General features: G+C 51.3%; 1 protein-coding gene across 1 annotated transcript; it reads right to left on the reverse strand.

The window, feature by feature from the left end:
• Positions 1 to 58: 58 nt before the first annotated feature.
• Positions 59 to 17719, reverse strand: mtmr6 (myotubularin related protein 6). The gene is made up of 14 exons (XM_088638780.1): positions 17492 to 17719; positions 12917 to 13036; positions 11727 to 11889; positions 10300 to 10457; positions 9678 to 9806; positions 8277 to 8411; positions 7007 to 7139; positions 5872 to 5981; positions 5270 to 5395; positions 5001 to 5050; positions 4274 to 4474; positions 3617 to 3751; positions 2889 to 3015; positions 59 to 2459 (listed from the first exon to the last, which is right to left on the reverse strand). Exons 1-14 carry the CDS (start codon positions 17513 to 17515, stop codon positions 2169 to 2171), a joined length of 1902 nt encoding a protein of 633 aa, XP_088494906.1. The 5' UTR covers positions 17516 to 17719; the 3' UTR covers positions 59 to 2168.
• Positions 17720 to 18310: the final 591 nt, after the last annotated feature.

An 18310-nucleotide genomic window follows, 5' to 3' on the forward strand; every position in this document is an offset into this window, starting at 1 on the left:
TAGAAATAAAATGTATACCAGCAAGCAGCTTTGCAATATGATCCATATAGTTATGACATATTTTCCATTAATTTTATTCTGAAGATGGCAACATATATATACATAAACTTGTATTAACAGTTTTTTCTCTAGGAGTTATATACTGATCCAAATATATTTTAGGTCAGTAATGAATTATAAGGCAACATATACGCCAGCTCTATTGTTTAGAGACCTGTCAGCGTATCGGATTTAATGTACAAATGATAAACATGAATTCAGCCCCCCCAAAAAACTGATAATCAATACATGTATGGTTCCTGCTTGAAAAAGATAAATGGCCTTCTAGTACCAGTTACTAAACATTTCTACAGTGTACACTGCATTTAAACAGCTAGGTTTGGGCTGTTTTCAGTCTGGCTTCATTTTTACTAATGTCTTCAATAAAAACAGTTGGTTACTTGCAGGTCTTAACCAACAAATGCCCATTGAGTCTCTTTCGAGGCAGTTGTATCAACTGCACAACGATGCTAGTTAAAAAAAGGAATATTTTTTAAAATTAATGCCCTTTCAGGTTACACAGAAAAAGAGAAAGGTCATATTGAAAAAGCATTATTCACAATGCTGGCCAAACCACTTTTCAACATAATAACCCTGCTAACCTGATAAAAAAAGTAGTTAGAACCTTTGCATTAGCCTCCTCGATGATTACTGTGCAAGGACTGTTTGATTTCATCTGTACAAAAAGATTAAGATCATTTCTCCCTTGGGCACAACAGGCTGCAGTGAAAAGAGGGGGACTTCGCCCCCAGGGAACATAAGCCCCTTAATGTCAGCAAACTCGTTTTTTCCCCCGCTCAATTCAATATTGACCTTCGTGTGGGCACTGCGGCAAAAGAACAGCCAGTGAACTCGGTGCTTCAGGGTGCGTGATAAGAGTATTCGCCGAAATACAGCCCAGATAAAAGAAACTGTCCCAGGAAAAAAAAAAAAGGCATCGAGCTCTCAGAAGTAATATCACCGCTTGAGCAGAACGTGCTGCAGGTGTCTTTTTGCCCAGGGGACAGCAGGCGAGAGGGAGAGGCGGAGGCAGATCTGAGGACAGACGCTGTCACTGTCCCGCGATGGAGAGTATCTGCGCAGAACCGAAGGCACTCGAAAACAAAATACTGTAGCGGTGCTACAGCCCCGTCTTGCCAAGCAGAGCCCGCAAAGTCGAGGCTGTGGTCTAAACCAGGCTGCCAACCGGGAGCTTTGACTGTGTTCGCTTCTGGGGGTTTTCAGGCTGACCTTGTCTTCTGAAAGGGGTAAGTCCTCGTTTTCTCCCCCACCCCGGGGTGCTGGCACCCTTCTCATCAGGATCCCCCAGCGCTGCTTAGCAATCGCCGTCCCGGGACCGGTCCTCGCTTCTCGCTGCAGGAACACGAGGACCGGTCCCCTCCAGGCTTCGCGTCCTGATCCGGACAGCAGGACCTGTGCAGCTGACGCTATACATTCACGTACCCTTCCCTATCACCAGCAATGTGGGAGCCAAACATTTTAGTATGGTTTTTTTTGAACGGACTGCAAATAAAGAACCAGAGGGATTAAAGAATAAGGAGCCCAGAGAGAGAAAAAGGCATATTAACAGGTGTGTAGACAAAAACATGTACGTGCGAAGATTACGCAGGTCACTCCAGACGGCTCAGACCCATGTCTTCAGATAGAGCCATAGTACCTCTAGTCCCGCCATAAAGAGATGCACAACTAATATCCGTAATTTAAACAAAACCCTACATTCACCCTGTCCCACCCAATACACCAGCACAGAGCCCCTTCCGATACAAAGCCTGCCTGACCCCGCGCAGTGCAAGCAGGAGGACAGTTTCTGTCTTTTCTGGGGTGTTTTAGTGGAAAACTGCTACCGAGTCCGATTTAAAAAAACAGACATTAAAAAAAACAACAGCTCTTAAGTGCGATTAACGCTCGTTGCGGAGTGAACACCCCCGCCTCGCTCTGTAGCCGGCACAGGTACCTCTAAGCCTCTCCGCCCCTCTCTCGCCTGATCCACTGCCTCCCTGCACACCCCCAGCTGGGACGGGGGTGTCCGCAGTCAGCGCGCAGCTCCTCAGCGGACGGTGGCGGACGTGACCCCCGCTTCTTTCTGTTCTCTTTTCGTCTCCCCCCACGCCCCCCGCCGCTGGTCCCAGCTAGCACGTCATTTTCGCCACCCCCAGCTCCAGGCTGACCAGCGTGGGCTCCGGCTTGGCGAACGCATCCCGGAGCTCGCCGTACCCGCGGTCCGTGGCGCTGCTGCCCTCTACTGTCCGCACGCTGTCACGGCCCTGCAGGCCCCCCTCCTCCTGCAGCTGCTGCTCCTCCTTGCAGCTGAGCGGGGCCCCCAGGATGAGCGACTGAGGCCGCGGCGGCGGGGGGGCGCTCTCCCTGGGGCGGCTGTGGAGACCCAGGTCCAGGCCGCTGACGCCCAGCCTCTTCAGTTTCTGAACAAGCCGAACACAGAGAGAAAACAGCCTTAACACCCCCCTCGGCGGCAGCGGGACCCAGCGGAAGCAAGAATGGGGAGGGGGGGGGGGCACGTCCTTACACAAAGAGTTGTGAGAGCATGGAACAACCGACCCAGGGTATCGGCTCCAGCGTGGAAGAGACATCGCCCGGGTGCGAGCGATTTCGCTACCTTACACCAGGGAAATAACCGTATAGATTTATGCACGTGGCTAAAAAAATAAATAAACCATTATTGGTATTTTCTTTCCGTCATCAGTAAAATCTTACACACAAGACCACGCGGGTCGGAAAACCCTGAAGTCGCTCAAGCCGCTGTTTCCCAGGAGCCCTGTTTGTGCCCCCCTGTGTCGCCCCAGAGAGCAGAGGGGGGTGTCTTTGACGGCTCTGTGCCGACGGATGCTCACCGATTCCAGGCTCCCGACTGCGCTCTCCAGCGCCCGACTCTCCTCGCGCAGGGCCAGGACTTGCTTGAGGACAGACTGGCGGGGGTGCATGGCCCGGTCGTACTGGTGATACATGTTCCTCCAGAACCTGGCACAGAGAGAGAAGGGCAGGACTCAGGACCCCAGCTGCACCCCCCCGACGCCACACACCCGTCACGCAGACTGGGAGAAAGCCCACCCGTGCCACGCGTACCGTTTATACCCAAAGCGCCACGTTAATCACGTTAATCTCAGATAACAAGGGACCGGGACAGGAAAGAAAAAACTCTTCAGTTCTGCATCTCCATTTTGAAAGGAAGTTTTCTAAAAAAAAAGCATAAGCAGGTGCAAGGCATGATGGGATGGATCACACAGGGGAAGAGGTGTGTGCTAATTTTCAGTGGAGCCTCGGAGTGTTCTAGAAGCTCCTTCTGTTCCTTCTGGAGCCCCACTGCGGCAGCGGGGATACTGCGTTGTAGGAGAAGCCAGCCACTGGGCGAGACATGAAACCTGGCCATTAAACGACTCGGAAGTGTGGAAGGGCTAGCCTGCTGTGCCCCATCTTTCCAACATAACCCCCCCACAATTCCACCGGCAAAGTTATTTATCACTTCGCCCGACCCGCGTTATTCCTGGGCCCTCGCCTGCCAGGGACACGCGCCGCGCGGACGCGAGACATTCTGAAAGACCGTGAAAAAAATCAAAGTTACTTGAAATGGAAGGGCAGAGTGCTGGGTTCCAGGACGGGGTGCGTCTCTGCGTAGCCCGGGCAGTAGAAGGGGTTCAGGTAGTTCTGCTGCTCAGCGAGGAGGAAAGGCCACAGGGAGTAGGTCTTCTCTTTCAGCCTGGGGAAGTCGAGGGAGAACAAGCCTTAAAACCACCCAGACGATCATATTGATATTATGAATCCTCCAGGGCGCCCCAAGACGAAGTCGACCCAGCGGACTTCTTCGGTATCTACAGGGCAGCACGAACCAGGAGAGGAAACCGCGCGGATGTGCTATTAACGCAAAGGCTTATGGGACAAGCCATGCAGCTGAAGCTGAGGCCCTGGGGCTCCTTTAAGAGCCAGCCGGATCAGGTCCCGGAATCCGTGAGCTGCTAGGCCCGACTGGCCCGTCCGTGAGGCCCATGAGCTTTGCATCTCACTCTCTTGTAGAGGCCGTCTGATTTCAGCCCCCCCTGCCTGCTCTGAGACCGTGGTTCTGCCTCATGTACCGTGGTAAGAACAGCCAGGTAGGACAGACCACGCAGCGAGTCCTGCCGCTGGTTCTGTCTGCCCTGCGAGCGCACTGTGGTTTCAATCAAGGTGCGTTTCCTCTCCACCTCCTAGTTCCTCTCTTGTGCCGTTTCTAACTCCCGCTCACCTCAGGTCTTCCCGCTCCTTCTGGGAGTTGCCCAGGAAGTTGCCGAACTGGCACGAGTGGACGTGCTCGTGAACCTGGATGAGGAACCACTCGTTGTACTGGAAGGCCTGGGGGAACTGCTCCGTCAGCTGCCACACACACTCCAGGAACTGGGTGAACACGGGGGACACCTCCTTGGGGTCCCCATCCAGCTGGTCACACCTGGGGGAGCGGCAAGGAGCAAGGAGGAGAGAGAGGAGAGGGAAAGGAGGGGAGAGGGGAGAGAGGGGAGAGGTGTGGGAAAGGAGGAGAGAGGGGAGAGAGGGGAGACAGACGAGTGGGAGAGAAGGGGAAGTACAGGGGAGTGAGACCAGGCTGGGGTGAGATTCAGAGCTCTGGGGGCTACAGAAGGTCAGAACGCTCAGGTTGGCAAAATCCCAGGGGAGTACCTCAGAGCTCATCACAGTTTATTGTCTTATTAGTTCTTAAGACAAATCTTTTTAATTCCAACAGATACGGATCTGGATTTTACCTTGTGAGGTATCTGAGATTAATTCCCCTATTATCTACCCCAGTGAGTCTTCAGTAGACTCAGCAAATGCCCCTGCCTCTATGTCTGCTCAGCACTGCCCTCCACCGATCTATCTTCCTGAGGATGTATATCCAGCTCCTGAAACAACAAAATCACTACCCCACCTGGCTAACAGACCTGTTGTTTTCTTTTGTCAACATGTGCAAAGAAGGCTACCTGTCTGAGAACTTGTGTCCAAATGATATCCAGTCTTTTTCAATCAAAACCTTCAGGAAGGAAAGAGAAAACAACCTTATCAAACAACATGACGGACGGAGCTCAATGACAATTTGACAGAACTACACTGTAGACTGTCCTTTAACATGACACCCCCTTGTGGACGTGCTCAGCAGAGCGGGTCGGACTGATTCGGTGCACTGGGACCACTCTAAAGTTACAAGTTCCAGAGCTCAGGCGAACGTGCATGCAGCGAGCCCGACACGTACCATGAAGCCCTTGATGGTTCGATAGTAAGGATCCATCAGCAGGGACCCCAGCGAGCACACCTGTGCGGTTCTGTCCCAGCCGTCCGAGCAGTGCACTAAAACGCTGGCCCCTTCCACGGTCACTGCCTGCAGCACAACACACGCACTCGGTCAGACCCTGGCCAGGGATCTCTGGAGGTCATTACGGTTAGACAAGGATGTGTACCACTGAAGCCACACTAACACAGAGAACATAAGGATATAAGGAAAAACTGTAGATGCCACAGAAATAATTTAGACCTTAGACCTGGGCTGTTAACTCTTCTACGTCAGTAATTACATTAGATGAGGACGCTGCTGAACCATGACAAGCCCCCAGGCAGGAGCAGGACAGCCTGAAGGTGGGTTTTAAAGGACAAGAGAAACTGGAGGTGAAGCTGCACCTGTTACTATTGCAGTGTTGCTTCTGAGTTTTGATCCATCTTCCATCGAGCTGTCCACCTGACACCTGACCAGTTAAAGTGCACTGAATGAACTTGGCCGAGACGAAACCCGCATGCACATCAAAACTGACTGAGACCGTGACCAGCTGTGCTTCAATCCAAATCCAAAAAGTGACTCACTTTAGTTAGGAAGATGGCGGCGTCCAGGATGGCCTTGATGTGTCGGAGCCACCCAGAACTCTCCAGCCCCAGCAGGTAGTCAGTCACAGTCAAGGTCCTGCTTCCTACCACTGCAGATCAGAGCAGCCACAGATGAAGGCCATTACTGTCTCGCCCAACATATCCCCAACGACCTGCACACCTGCCTCACTCCAGTCACAGATTAAAAGGTTTGCTGCCTTTTCTTCCTGATCAACTCTGAGGAGGAAGAAGAATTTAAGTTGAGATTGTCTTGCAGCTCTGGGTTTACCCTGGATCAAACCTTGCAGAGGTCTCACGCTGGCCAGGGCGAGTTGTAAGTGGCTGAGCCACACACATCTGTCCCCACGACCCACTCAGCTGGCTCAGGGCTCTACATCCCTCCCGTATTAGTCTCAATGCCTGCTGACCTCTGGTCACTCGTGCTGTCTGGCAGCAATCTACGGTTTTAAGGTTCTTTAACTTATTCTCTGTAGATATCCTTAGAGCCCTAAAGTTCAACTGCTGCAATTTCTGCAAACTTTGTGTTTTTCTCACCTAATGATTGAGTTCTCCAACCTTGCTCTTGGGAGCTACTGTTTCTGCAGGACTGAATTCCACCTCAGCTCTTGCCAACCTCCAAGAGCTCATTACAATTGAACAATTGTTCCCAACCTTTTAAGCTGTGGTACTTTAACTTGCTTACTTTACTTAATGACTTTCTTGTTTACTTTCCTAACTTACTGTACCTTACTTTACGGAATTAACTAACTTACCTTCTCCACTTACTTTACTGACTTGCTTCCTTTACTTACTTTCTTTTCATAAAAAGTCTTAAAAACACCCGGACCACTGATGAACACACAGCCCCCCGAAGCCTTGGGGTTTCAAAGAGCAAGACAGGCACCAGTGTCTGCCTGCACCAGCAGAACGCACAGCAGCTGAAGACGCTCATCACAAATACCACAGGCACACCGAGCAACAGCATGTGCACACCAGCAGAAGCGATCTGGGTCGCGGAGGGGTCAGAGTGCAACAAGGGGAGGTCTGGATCTGAATTTTCTCAACACGAGACAAGTCGCCAGAGCTTCGAGAGAGAAGGCGGCCTTGCCGGGCACCGTGGCGCTCAAATCCTGACCTTCCAGGAGTTTCTGCAGGCTGGCCCTCATGACGTGGATGTTCTCAATCCCCACAAACTGGAAGCGGATGTTGGAGTAGTTGTCCTCATTCTCGTAGCCCTTCCCCGCTGCTCTGTTGGCCAGCGCGTTCAGCTGCACAAGCAGGGGAACCAGAGCACACAAGTGGAAGGGCTTCAGAAACTCAACACAGGAGGCGATTCAATTGTGCTTGCCAGTCATTAGAACATTAAAACCGAGGTCCTGACTCTCTGTGGTCATTAAAATTTCCCATTGGCCCTTACCAATCATGGCCTCCTAATAATACCCCTCTATGAATTGGCTACATTACTCTGCTCTCCTCCCCACTGATAGCTGATGTGTGGGGAGCGTTCTGGCGCACTATGGCTGCCGTCGCATCATCCAGGTGGGGCTGCACATTGGTGGTGGTGGAGGGGATCCCCATGACCTGTAAAGCGCTTTGAGTGGGCTGTCCAGAAAAGCGCTATATAAGCGTAAGCAATTATTATTATTATTATTATTATTATTAATATTAGGAACTACACTTGTTTTCTCACTTGGAGGTTTGTGTGTTACAGGGTGTAAATAAAGGTCAAATAAATTCTGATTGAATGCATCTTAATTTCAGGCTGTAAGGCCACAAAACATGTTGCTTTGGAAAGTGTAGACTTTCTATAGGCACTTTACATACATACAACTCTGTGCTCTGTGGTGCATTTTCTGTCCAGGTCTGTACATGTTTATATCTGCAACAAATCTCTTTGAGATTGGAGTTCAATTCTTTCTATCTTCGTGATCTGCCTGTAGTATTTCACCCTGCATCCTGAAGTGTCCACTGACGTGGCCCACAAGCTAACGTCTCTTACGAGACAGGAAAACCGCAGAGTTTAGTTTTTCTAAACAACACCAACAGAACTAAAACAAGGGTGGGGGGGAATACTTCTCTGCACAAAAAGAGGTGTAAAAAAACCATACTGGACGAAAAGTTCTTTGCGCACAAGAAACCACTTCATAAAGCGTGAATGAACGTTTATTAAAACTAGCTTTTGCATCAGTCGTATAAAATCTTTGTTTTCATGAATGTAGGAATCTGGTGTGCACTGGCCAAGAAAAAAGTCAACTGCAATAAAGGGCAAAGCATGTGAGAATGAAATCTCTTAAAGGAATTTTGTCAGAGGAGGTGTTTCAGGTCAGCCTTTAGATCTTAAGACCCGAGTCGCATGAAGGACATGGACATATGATTGAGCAGCAGACGTGTGGAACAGAGCCTACCTTGGGTCGGGTGTCCATGACGTACATGAAGCGGCTGTTGTGATTGGCTTTGCTGATGGCCTGCAGCATGTGCTCGTCCTCCAGACACCGGGCGCTGAAGCCGGAGAGAGGCTGGCTGCACCGGCACACAGCAGCCTGCAGGGGGCGACAGCGCCACACACGGCCGTTGTCAATACCAGAGCCCTCCTACCCAACAGGCTTGGACAGTGGTCAAAAAATAATCAGGAAAACTGCAGAATACAGGCTTGACATTTTACAATCAACAAAAGCAACCGATATCAGAATCTCCGGTGATTCCTGTTTAAATCTTGCCTGTTTCTGTCTTATTAATGATAATCAGTCAGTAGATCATAGATTATCGAGCACCCTAGAGAAAAGGAGTTGCTGGATTTTCAAAAATGCTGTATAAGCACATCAACATATTTCTGCATTTTTTTATAACAATGTTTTTGTGGATGTGGTGTATGTATTTTTTAGTGGTTAGAATTTGTTTATAAAATAAGTAGTGCTTAAAAACACACAGACTACACACACATTAAAAGAGAGGCACTGCAGAAACACTAAACACATTCTTCCAGCTTGTTTAATGCAGAGTACTATACATTACATTTAGTACAGCACTGAGTATTCTTTGTACATTTTGTACAATAAACATTTGCTGGATCATTGGTCAATCCTGGAAAATGCTGGAATCCGGAATAATCGATGATCTACTGTCCATCATTCTGAATGAGTCAATGGATCAGCTCCTACAGGGTTCATAAAGCCTAGCCATGTTTGTACCTGCTCACTCTTGTGCCTGGCATTGTTACTGTGCTACGAATGTTTGTTTTTATTCAGTCAGGGATCTGTAACTATGTCATTGTGATTTATGCAAGATCTAAGCCACAGCAATCCGGGTTAAACACAAAGGAAATGGAATGAAACTAAACAGGCTGCTGCATGAAGGCAAGCCTGCGGTCTATCAGTCTGGGTTCACCCTGTCAGGAGCCACAGCCCTCCAGGTATGGAGAGAGGACAGAGGACCACACTGCTACTGCTCTAAGCTCTTTCAGCCAGAAGGTGTGCTTGTAAGAAAAGCAGCACGACTGGTTTGTCCGAGAAATCACAGCCCTGCTAAACGGCCCTGTTAGGAAACCGAAAACCCTTCGAATAGAAGCACAACCTACAGGCCGCAGGGAGCCTGGTTCGGAAGCAAGGCTAAGCGCGCATCTCATTTCTCAGGCAATCACTGGACATCAGTAGGCATTAAAGAAAAAGGAACAGTATAATCTACTTCCGAGTCAGACCAGCAGCAGTAATACACCGATTCAGCCCTGCAGGCACTGCCAGTCGGAAGACAAGTCTGACCGACAAGAAAGCTCTAAGGTGATGCTGCTGCTCTTGACGTCTGGGACTGACCTTCTTCTCCTGGTAGAAGTAGGACAGCACAGGAAAGCGTCCTTTGCTCCTGAACTTGGAGCTCCCCACGATGATGGGCTTGCTGGCCGTGACAGGAACATACAGGTCGCGGGGGTAGGTCTCACACACCTGAGCACCAGGGCAACACGGAGATCAAACAGCTGGACAAATCATCCGCAACAGCCCTTTCTTTCCATCTCGGGGTAGTGGTCATCGCACACAAGGGCAATGAAATGCTCACTTGCATGTGTGCTCCAATACAAAGATACTAAGGAAACACCAACTTAAACACACATCAGGAGCAACAACAACAAAGTTAAATAACACTCAACTTCAGTAAATTCAGTTCAACAAGCGTGCACAAAACCACCATCAGATAGTTGTGAAACGTCAGCCAGTTGTGGCCGTAAGCTCTTTCCTAGCTGTAATGCAAGTGTACAGGTGACCACAACTAAGAGAACGCTGCCAATCGACGAACTGACAAACGATGTTGGTGCTTTCCAGCAGCTCAGCTCTCTTCTAGAAGGCTGGCACTGAGGCGGACGCCCACTGCTGAGCACTGCTGCAGCCCGGAGCCTGTCGAGAGGCCGGCCCGCTCCCTGCCCTCCCCTCGCCCTCCTACCTTGTAGTCCCTGTTGGCGTCGGTCAGCTGCCACTGGTCGCAGGGCACGCCCATCCGCTCAAACTCGGCCGCCAGGTCGATCAGCTGCCAGCCCTCCTCGCGCTGCTCGTCATTCTGCTGGGGGTTGTAGGAGAAGGCGTAGAGCTCCTCGTAGGAGGCTGGGGGGGGGACAAGAGGAGCCCTCAGGTGCGACAGGCAAGAGGGTGGTGCACACACACACTTTGTGCTTTGCCCTGCTCTGCCCTGCCCTGCTCTGCTCTGTTCTATCCTGCCCTGCTCTACCCAGCTTTGCCCTGCTCAGCCCTGCTCTGCCCTGCCCTGCTCTACCCAGCCTTGCCCTGCCCTGCTCTCCCCTGTTCTACCCAGCTTTGCCTTGCCCTGCCCTGCTCTCCCCTGTTCTACCCAGCTTTGCCCTGCTCTGCTCTGTTCTATCCAGCTTTGCTCTGCTCTGCTCTGCCCTGCTCTGCTCTACCCAGCTTTGCCCTGCCCTGCCCTCCCCTGTTCTACCCAGCTTTGCCCTGCTCTGGTCTGCTCTGCCCTGCTCTACCCAGCTTTGCCCTGCTCTGGTCTGCTCTGCCCTGCTCTACCCAGCTTTGCCCTGCACCGCCCTGCCCTGCTCTGCCCTGCTCTGCCCTGCCCTGCTCTGTTCTGCTCTGCCCTGCTCTGCCCTGCTCTGCCCTGCTCTGCCCAGCTTTGCCCAGCTTTGCCCAGCTTTGCCCAGCTTTGCCCAGCTTTGCCCTGCTCTGCTCTGCCCTGTTCTACCCAGCTTTGTCCTGCTCTGCTCTGTTCTATCCAGCTTTGCTCTGCTCTGCTCTGTTCTACCCAGCTTTGCCCTGCACCGCCCTGCTCTGCTCTGCTCTGCTCTGCCCTGCTCTGCTCTACCCAGCTTTGCCCTGCCCTGCCCTCCCCTGTTCTACCCAGCTTTGCCCTGCTCTGTTCTGCTCTGCTCTGCTCTGCCCTGCTCTGCCCAGCTTTGCCCAGCTTTGCCCTGCACCGCCCTGCCCTGCTCTGCTCTGCCCTGCTCTGCTCTGCCCTGCTCTGCTCTGCCCTGCTTTGCCCAGCTTTGCCCAGCTTTGCCCAGCTTTGCCCAGCTTTGCCCTGCCCTGCTCTGCTCTGCCCTGTTCTACCCAGCTTTGCCCTGCACCGCCCTGCTCTGCTCTGCCCTGCTCTGCTCTACCCAGCTTTGCCCTGCCCTGCCCTCCCCTGTTCTACCCAGCTTTGCCCTGCTCTGTTCTGCCCTGCTCTGCCCTGCTCTGCTCTACCCAGCTTTGCCCAGCTTTGCCCAGCTTTGCCCAGCTTTGCCCTGCCCTGCTCTGCTCTGCCCTGTTCTACCCAGCTTTGTCCTGCTCTGCTCTGTTCTATCCAGCTTTGTCCTGCTCTGCTCTGTTCTACCCAGCTTTGCCCTGCCCTGCCCTGCCGTCACCCACCTGGGCGGAGCAGGCGGACCAGCGAGCTGTAGACGTCGTGGCAGTCTCGTTCCCGGGGCACCACGAAGCGCAGCACCCGGAAGTTCCTGCAGTGGATCTCCAGGGGGCAGCCGCTGGTGGTCAGGGACAGCTTCTCCACCGTGGCGATGTGGTGATGAAGGACCTGCGGCAGCGGGGGAGAGACGGGGAGTCCTGAAGGCTGCCTGGGCGTGTGAGCATGGCACGGCCCTGCCTCCGGGTATGGTCTACCGCAGGGCTACAGGGATGGGCAAGCCTGCCCCCACAGCGGGTGACCCCTGGCGCTCATGTGTAACCAGCCCGATGCCAGCTGGGCCCTGGACTTCCCAGCCATGCCCCAACAGTTCAAGACCACATTCAGCACATCACTCCCATAGTTCTCCCGCATAGTTCTCATGCCGTGCATTTTTGGAGAAATCACATTTAAGAGCTACAGCACAATGGTCCATATTGTTCATTTCTCCACCTTATGCGCCCATGTGTTAGAGTGGGTTTGCGGAGCTATCTCAGTCTTGCTGCCATGTGAAGTTTGTTCTTTATGCCACTGACAAAAATATCTGGACCATAATCCGAGGACGGGCAGGGGCACACATCACAGTCTGACACCATTTTCATACTGTATTTGGAGCTGAGCTCATTTTGATGCTTCGCAGGCAATCAGAAAAATACATCTGTGGCACGTCATTACAGAGAAATGGAAAGGTGCAGCCGGGGGACACCAGTGCCTCTCCTAGAGTCATCACAGTGCCCGGGAAAGGGTTAAAAGCCCTAGCTGGCTGAATCTGTATTCTGCACAGAGCAGGCGCCTCACAGCCTCTCAATTAAAAGGAATTGTGAATGGCCCTCCTGCTCTGTCCCTCCGGTTTCCACGGTAACCTCCCTCCTGCCTGTCACGTCTCCATTAGCATGAGACACAGAAAGCCCTCAGCACTGAAGACATTCTGGACCAGCTCTGGCACCTGAGGGCTGCACAGGCCTCAAAACTGTACACACAACACCTCTGCCAGGCTAAGTTTTATGCTGCACCTCTAGGTCAAACAAATACTGACGAGACCTTGTTTTAAAGGAAGAAGAGCACTTCCTGGTTCTGCAGTGCGAGTAGCTTTTCAAGGCCTTACCATAATTATAAGTGATTTGCAGAATTTGCAGAATACATCGGGACGGATTCTTACCCATATTTCCTGTGCGCTGGAGGAGCTGGCCTCCATGAAGAGCAGGTGAGTGGCAGTGAGGTAGAGAGTTCCTGTGGTGGACTTGTTGCTGAATCGGTCCAAAAGCTTCACATGCTCGACCTACAACAGAGCACCCAGCTGTTAGACACACTGATGCACTGGGGCACCGGGGACAGAGCTCTGAGCTCACCACAGCACTCACACAAGGCTCATTCAGCTGTGAGACACACTGATGCACTGGAGCACAGGGGACAGAGCTCTGAGCTCACCACAACACTCACACAAGGCTCACCCAGCTGTGAGACACACTGATGCACTGGAGCACCGGGGAGTGAGCTCTGAGCTCACCACAGCACTCACACGAGGCTCACCCAGCTGTGAGACACACTGATGCACTGGAGCACCGGGGACAGAGCTCTGAGCTCACCACAGCACTCACACGAGGCTCACCCAGCTGTGAGACACACTGATGCACTGGAGCACAGGGGACAGAGCTCTGAGCTCACCACAACACTCACACAAGGCTCACCCAGCTGTGAGACACACTGATGCACTGGAGCACCGGGGAGTGAGCTCTGAGCTCACCACAGCACTCACACAAGGCTCACCCAGCTGTGAGACACACTGATGCACTGGAGCACCGGGGACAGAGCTCTGAGCTCACCACAGCACTCACACAAGGCTCACCCAGCTGTGAGACACACTGATGCACTGGAGCACCGGGGACAGAGCTCTGAGCTCACCACAGCACTCACACGAGGCTCACCCAGCTGTGAGACACACTGATGCACTGGAGCACCGGGGACAGAGCTCTGAGCTCACCACAGCACTCACACGAGGCTCACCCAGCTGTGAGACACACTGATGCACTGGAGCACCGGGGAGTGAGCTCTGAGCTCACCACAGCACTCACACAAGGCTCACCCAGCTGTGAGACACACTGATGCACTGGAGCACCGGGGACAGAGCTCTGAGCTCACCACAGCACTCACACAAGGCTCACCCAGCTGTGAGACACACTGATGCACTGGAGCACCGGGGACAGAGCTCTGAGCTCACCACAGCACTCACACAAGGCTCACCCAGCTGTGAGACACACTGATGCACTGGAGCACCGGGGACAGAGCTCTGAGCTCACCACAACACTCACACAAGGCTCACCCAGCTGTGAGACACACTGATGCACTGGAGCACCGGGGACAGAGCTCTGAGCTCACCACAGCACTCACACAAGGCTCACCCAGCTGTTAGACACACTGATGCACTGGAGCACCGGGGACAGAGCTCTGAGCTCACCACAGCACTCACACAAGGCTCACCCAGCTGTGAGACACACTGATGCACTGGAGCACCGGGGACAGAGCTCTGAGCTCACCACAGCACTCACACAAGGCTCACCCAGCTGTGAGACACACTGATGCACTGGAGCACCGGGGACAGAGCTCTGAGCTCACCACAGCACTCACACAAGGCTCACCCAGCTGTGAGACACACTGATGCACTGGAGCATCGGGGACAGAGCTCTGAGCTCACCACAGCACTCACACAAGGCTCACCCAGCTGTGAGACACACTGATGCACTGGAGCACCGGGGACAGAGCTCTGAGCTCACCACAGCACTCACACAAGGCTCACCCAGCTGTGAGACACACTGATGCACTGGAGCACCGGGGACAGAGCTCTGAGCTCACCACAGCACTCACACAAGGCTCACCCAGCTGTGAGACACAGTGATGCACTGGAGCACCGGGGACAGAGCTCTGAGCTCACCACAGCACTCACACAAGGCTCACCCAGCTGTGAGACACACTGATGCACTGGAGCACCGGGGAGTGAGCTCTGAGCTCACCACAGCACTCACACAAGGCTCACCCAGCTGTGAGACACACTGATGCACTGGAGCACCGGGGACAGAGCTCTGAGCTCACCACAGCACTCACACAAGGCTCACCCAGCTGTGAGACACACTGATGCACTGGAGCACCGGGGACAGAGCTCTGAGCTCACCACAGCACTCACACAAGGCTCACCCAGCTGTGAGACACACTGATGCACTGGAGCACCGGGGACAGAGCTCTGAGCTCACCACAGCACTCACACAAGGCTCACCCAGCTGTGAGACACACACAGCACTGGGGACAGAGCTATGACTTCACCACAATGGCTTCATAAAGCTCACACAGCTGCTGGTGCTCTGTGTTTCTGACTTTCTTCTGACTATTAGTACTGTTGTGATCATCATCAAGTATCTTGATCATTTCAAGGATAAAAATAAAATAAGGGAAAAGATTTATAAGGGTTGAAATCTGAGAAAGACGTGTTTTAGGCAGTCCCAAAATCAAAAGAAGAAAAACTAACTGGAAAAAAGATCTAAGAATGACATAAAAGGTCTAAAAGTTGTGTCAAAGAATGATACTTCTCAAGAAAAGCAGTGCCTGAAATCTTCCACATCTTCCCATTGCAAAGGAAAGTCATTGTTTATTACGATGAACAGCTGCAACGATGCTGAATAAGATTAACTTCCATGCAAATTCAACTCTAATCCTACCTCAAATCACTAAACTTAACGTTGAAACAGAAGCTTTCTCAAATTCCAGCTTTACTTCCATTGTCAACAAAAACACTGCATGTCTTTAAATGGCAGCTTGCAAATTCTTCTGTGATCTTTGCACTATCATATCATATTATTGGGATAAAGGCCAGGGAAGCTTCATCTTCTTCAGTTGGACCAGCCACAAAATGGACACTGGTGCACATCTCCCCTCCTTCCACCATTTCCCCCAGGCAGGTGGCAGTAGAATTGCTCGGCATCTCGAATGAAAGAGCCGACGTGAGGGAGTTTCTGCATCCTCACACATTCCGCTAGGTAGCCTAGCAACAGGTCAGCACGCCGACAGCACACAGCAAGACAACAGGACAACAGGCCCTTCCAATGGGAGGGTGGCCTGAGCCCATCAGTCAAAGAGCTGCTTCTCATCAAATGAAAAGCAATGTAAACAAAAACCAAACAATCTGATTTATTCCTCTGGTTCTTCTATAAGAATGGGTACAAAACGACAGGAGGCTATTTGGCACATCAGACCTCTTTGGTAGTTAGAGGCTAATGGATTCCAGGACCTCATCCTGTCCTTGGTTAGGAGAACGTATCCCAGTTAATAATGTACAGTATGTTGTGGCAGAATAAAGTGTTAAAGATAAGTTTCATAGAGGTGCACACTGACTTGATTGATGTGCACGATAGCTGTGTTCTGTAAGAATACGCCTGGCCGAATTTTTACCAGCTGCTTTCACACACAGCTCAAGAACGCATCGCCACATTCCAGCCAGGATCTCCCTGCATTTCCATTCCCCAACTTCCAGCTGGAACACAACGGGGGGGGAAAAATCAGAGCAATCGCTAACCGGGATATTGTCCTTCCTCCTGCCCTGCATCAGGAGGGCAGGGACGATTGCATTTCTGAACCCGAGCAGCAGGGCTTTTCGAGGTTCAGTCAAACTAGGTTTCATGGGAACATAAACGCAGCAGAGCCTGTGAGACCTGAAGTTCGCACAGTGCATGTTTTTTCATCCCAGGGCATTTCTTGAAAACTGTTGGGGTGTTACCTTGGCCAAACTCCTGGCCAAATTTCCCCCTGGACTTTCCTCGTCATCCCCATCTCTGAACTGGCCACCGAGAGCGCACAGGTGGGGAGGAGCTTTGAGTGGAGTGTCAAGAACAGTGCTACAGAAGTGTGAGGAATTATTAATATACACATGTCCTCCTCTTCTGTCTGACGCCACAGATCACACTCAAGACCTGACATCAGGTCACACAGCTGTATTTGGGTATAAAAGCAATAATACTTGGATAAGAGTGTCAGCCAAATATACTAATCACACTGTGTATGGCCTTTTAAGCTTTGCCCTAATGACATTTTCTATATCAATTCACATAAAGCTGTGAGTCGAAACGTAGCTGTTTACTTAGCAATTACTCTAACAGGTGCGCTGTCACGCGAACTGTCACACCCATCGATGAAAGGCGTTTGTTCTTCTTCATTTACTGAGCACCTCATAGACTATCCACACGAGAAAACACAACCTGCCAAGTCCGGTTTGGTGCTCAGATCGGGAGAATTAGATCATCCCAGTGCAGAAACGGCACTAAACGAGGCATTAGCAGCGACATGACACAGGCTATCTGCCCTTCCCTGTGCGGGTTATCGGAACGAAATTGACGCCTCCCTGCCTCAACCAGCATCCTGCTGCACGACAGGGCAGGGTGACTTTCTCACCACCGTTTCGGGATATAAAACTGTGCCGCTGTGGGGAGACAAGTGTGGCAGCGGTGAAAATCCACTCCCAGACCAGTACATGTAAAAAATAAACACCCTGAACACTCCCTCATCCTTATCCTTGGACATGTTGCACTTTTAGCTAATCCTTGATCAGGCACTGCAACGCTCTGAAGCGCATTTCGTCATTTTGACTAATGACGGTCTTCTCTACCTCGTTCTCCACGGCTCCTGCATAGGCTTTAGGTCTTAGTGCAGGTCTTAGTGCAGAATTCAACCCAAATCCGAGTATTCATCTTACCTTTGGCGTTCTGATGTGCTCCATAGTTTAATTCAAACGAGCGACAGCGATCAAGATTCACAGCAGAAGAGTTTCGGTCTCCGCTGCTACACAGTCACCCGGCGCTCAATTCCTGTGCGTTGAAACAAGTACATATGCAACCCGATAATCTACACAACCCCCCTCTGCTCCAAATAAAAAAGCCGTGCTTCCTGCTTTGATGTGTGACCGAAGAAAGAGTGACGTCACACCCATGCGCTGGGGTTTTTCGGGCATGCCGGGAGTTGTAGTTTGTATTTGGAGCGAGTCTCAGTGGCCGAGAGGCCGATTGAAGAATCTGCAGAGTTCATAGAAAACTGCCTTAATGACCAGGCCTCTACACTGACCATGTGTGCACTGTCAATTCATTTATAGGGTATATTTGTATGATACCTTATACTGCACGCTAACAGTTGCTTCCGTAAATAGCTAACGTCATATCCAAATCATGATGTGTGGAAGATACAAGTCTGCAGACGTAATTTGAATATTTTCACATTTTTCAGAATGCTGCTAATCCAGAAATTTAAATTGAGCTCTCAGCACCCGCAGAAAAAAGAAAATGTGAAATTCATTGAGGGCTTGTCTGATACAATCCCACCTGTGTCTGCCCATCCTCGATTGATCAACTAGTGAGAGGCATCTCAGCAAATCCGCAAAATGAAGAAGAGCTGTTCTGTTTTTCAAGGCACTTGCGGTCGTTCTTATACGTTTTTCTTTTACATCGTAGATGGTAATTAACAGTTGTAGATTATTCTTGTTTGTCGTTGTGCTTTAGCAATACAGTATTGTAGTGAATCG

The sequence above is a fragment of the Lepisosteus platostomus genome, chromosome 7 (assembly GCF_059453375.1).
Source record: "Lepisosteus platostomus isolate fLepPlt1 chromosome 7, fLepPlt1.hap1, whole genome shotgun sequence".
Taxonomy (NCBI): domain Eukaryota; kingdom Metazoa; phylum Chordata; class Actinopteri; order Semionotiformes; family Lepisosteidae; genus Lepisosteus; species Lepisosteus platostomus.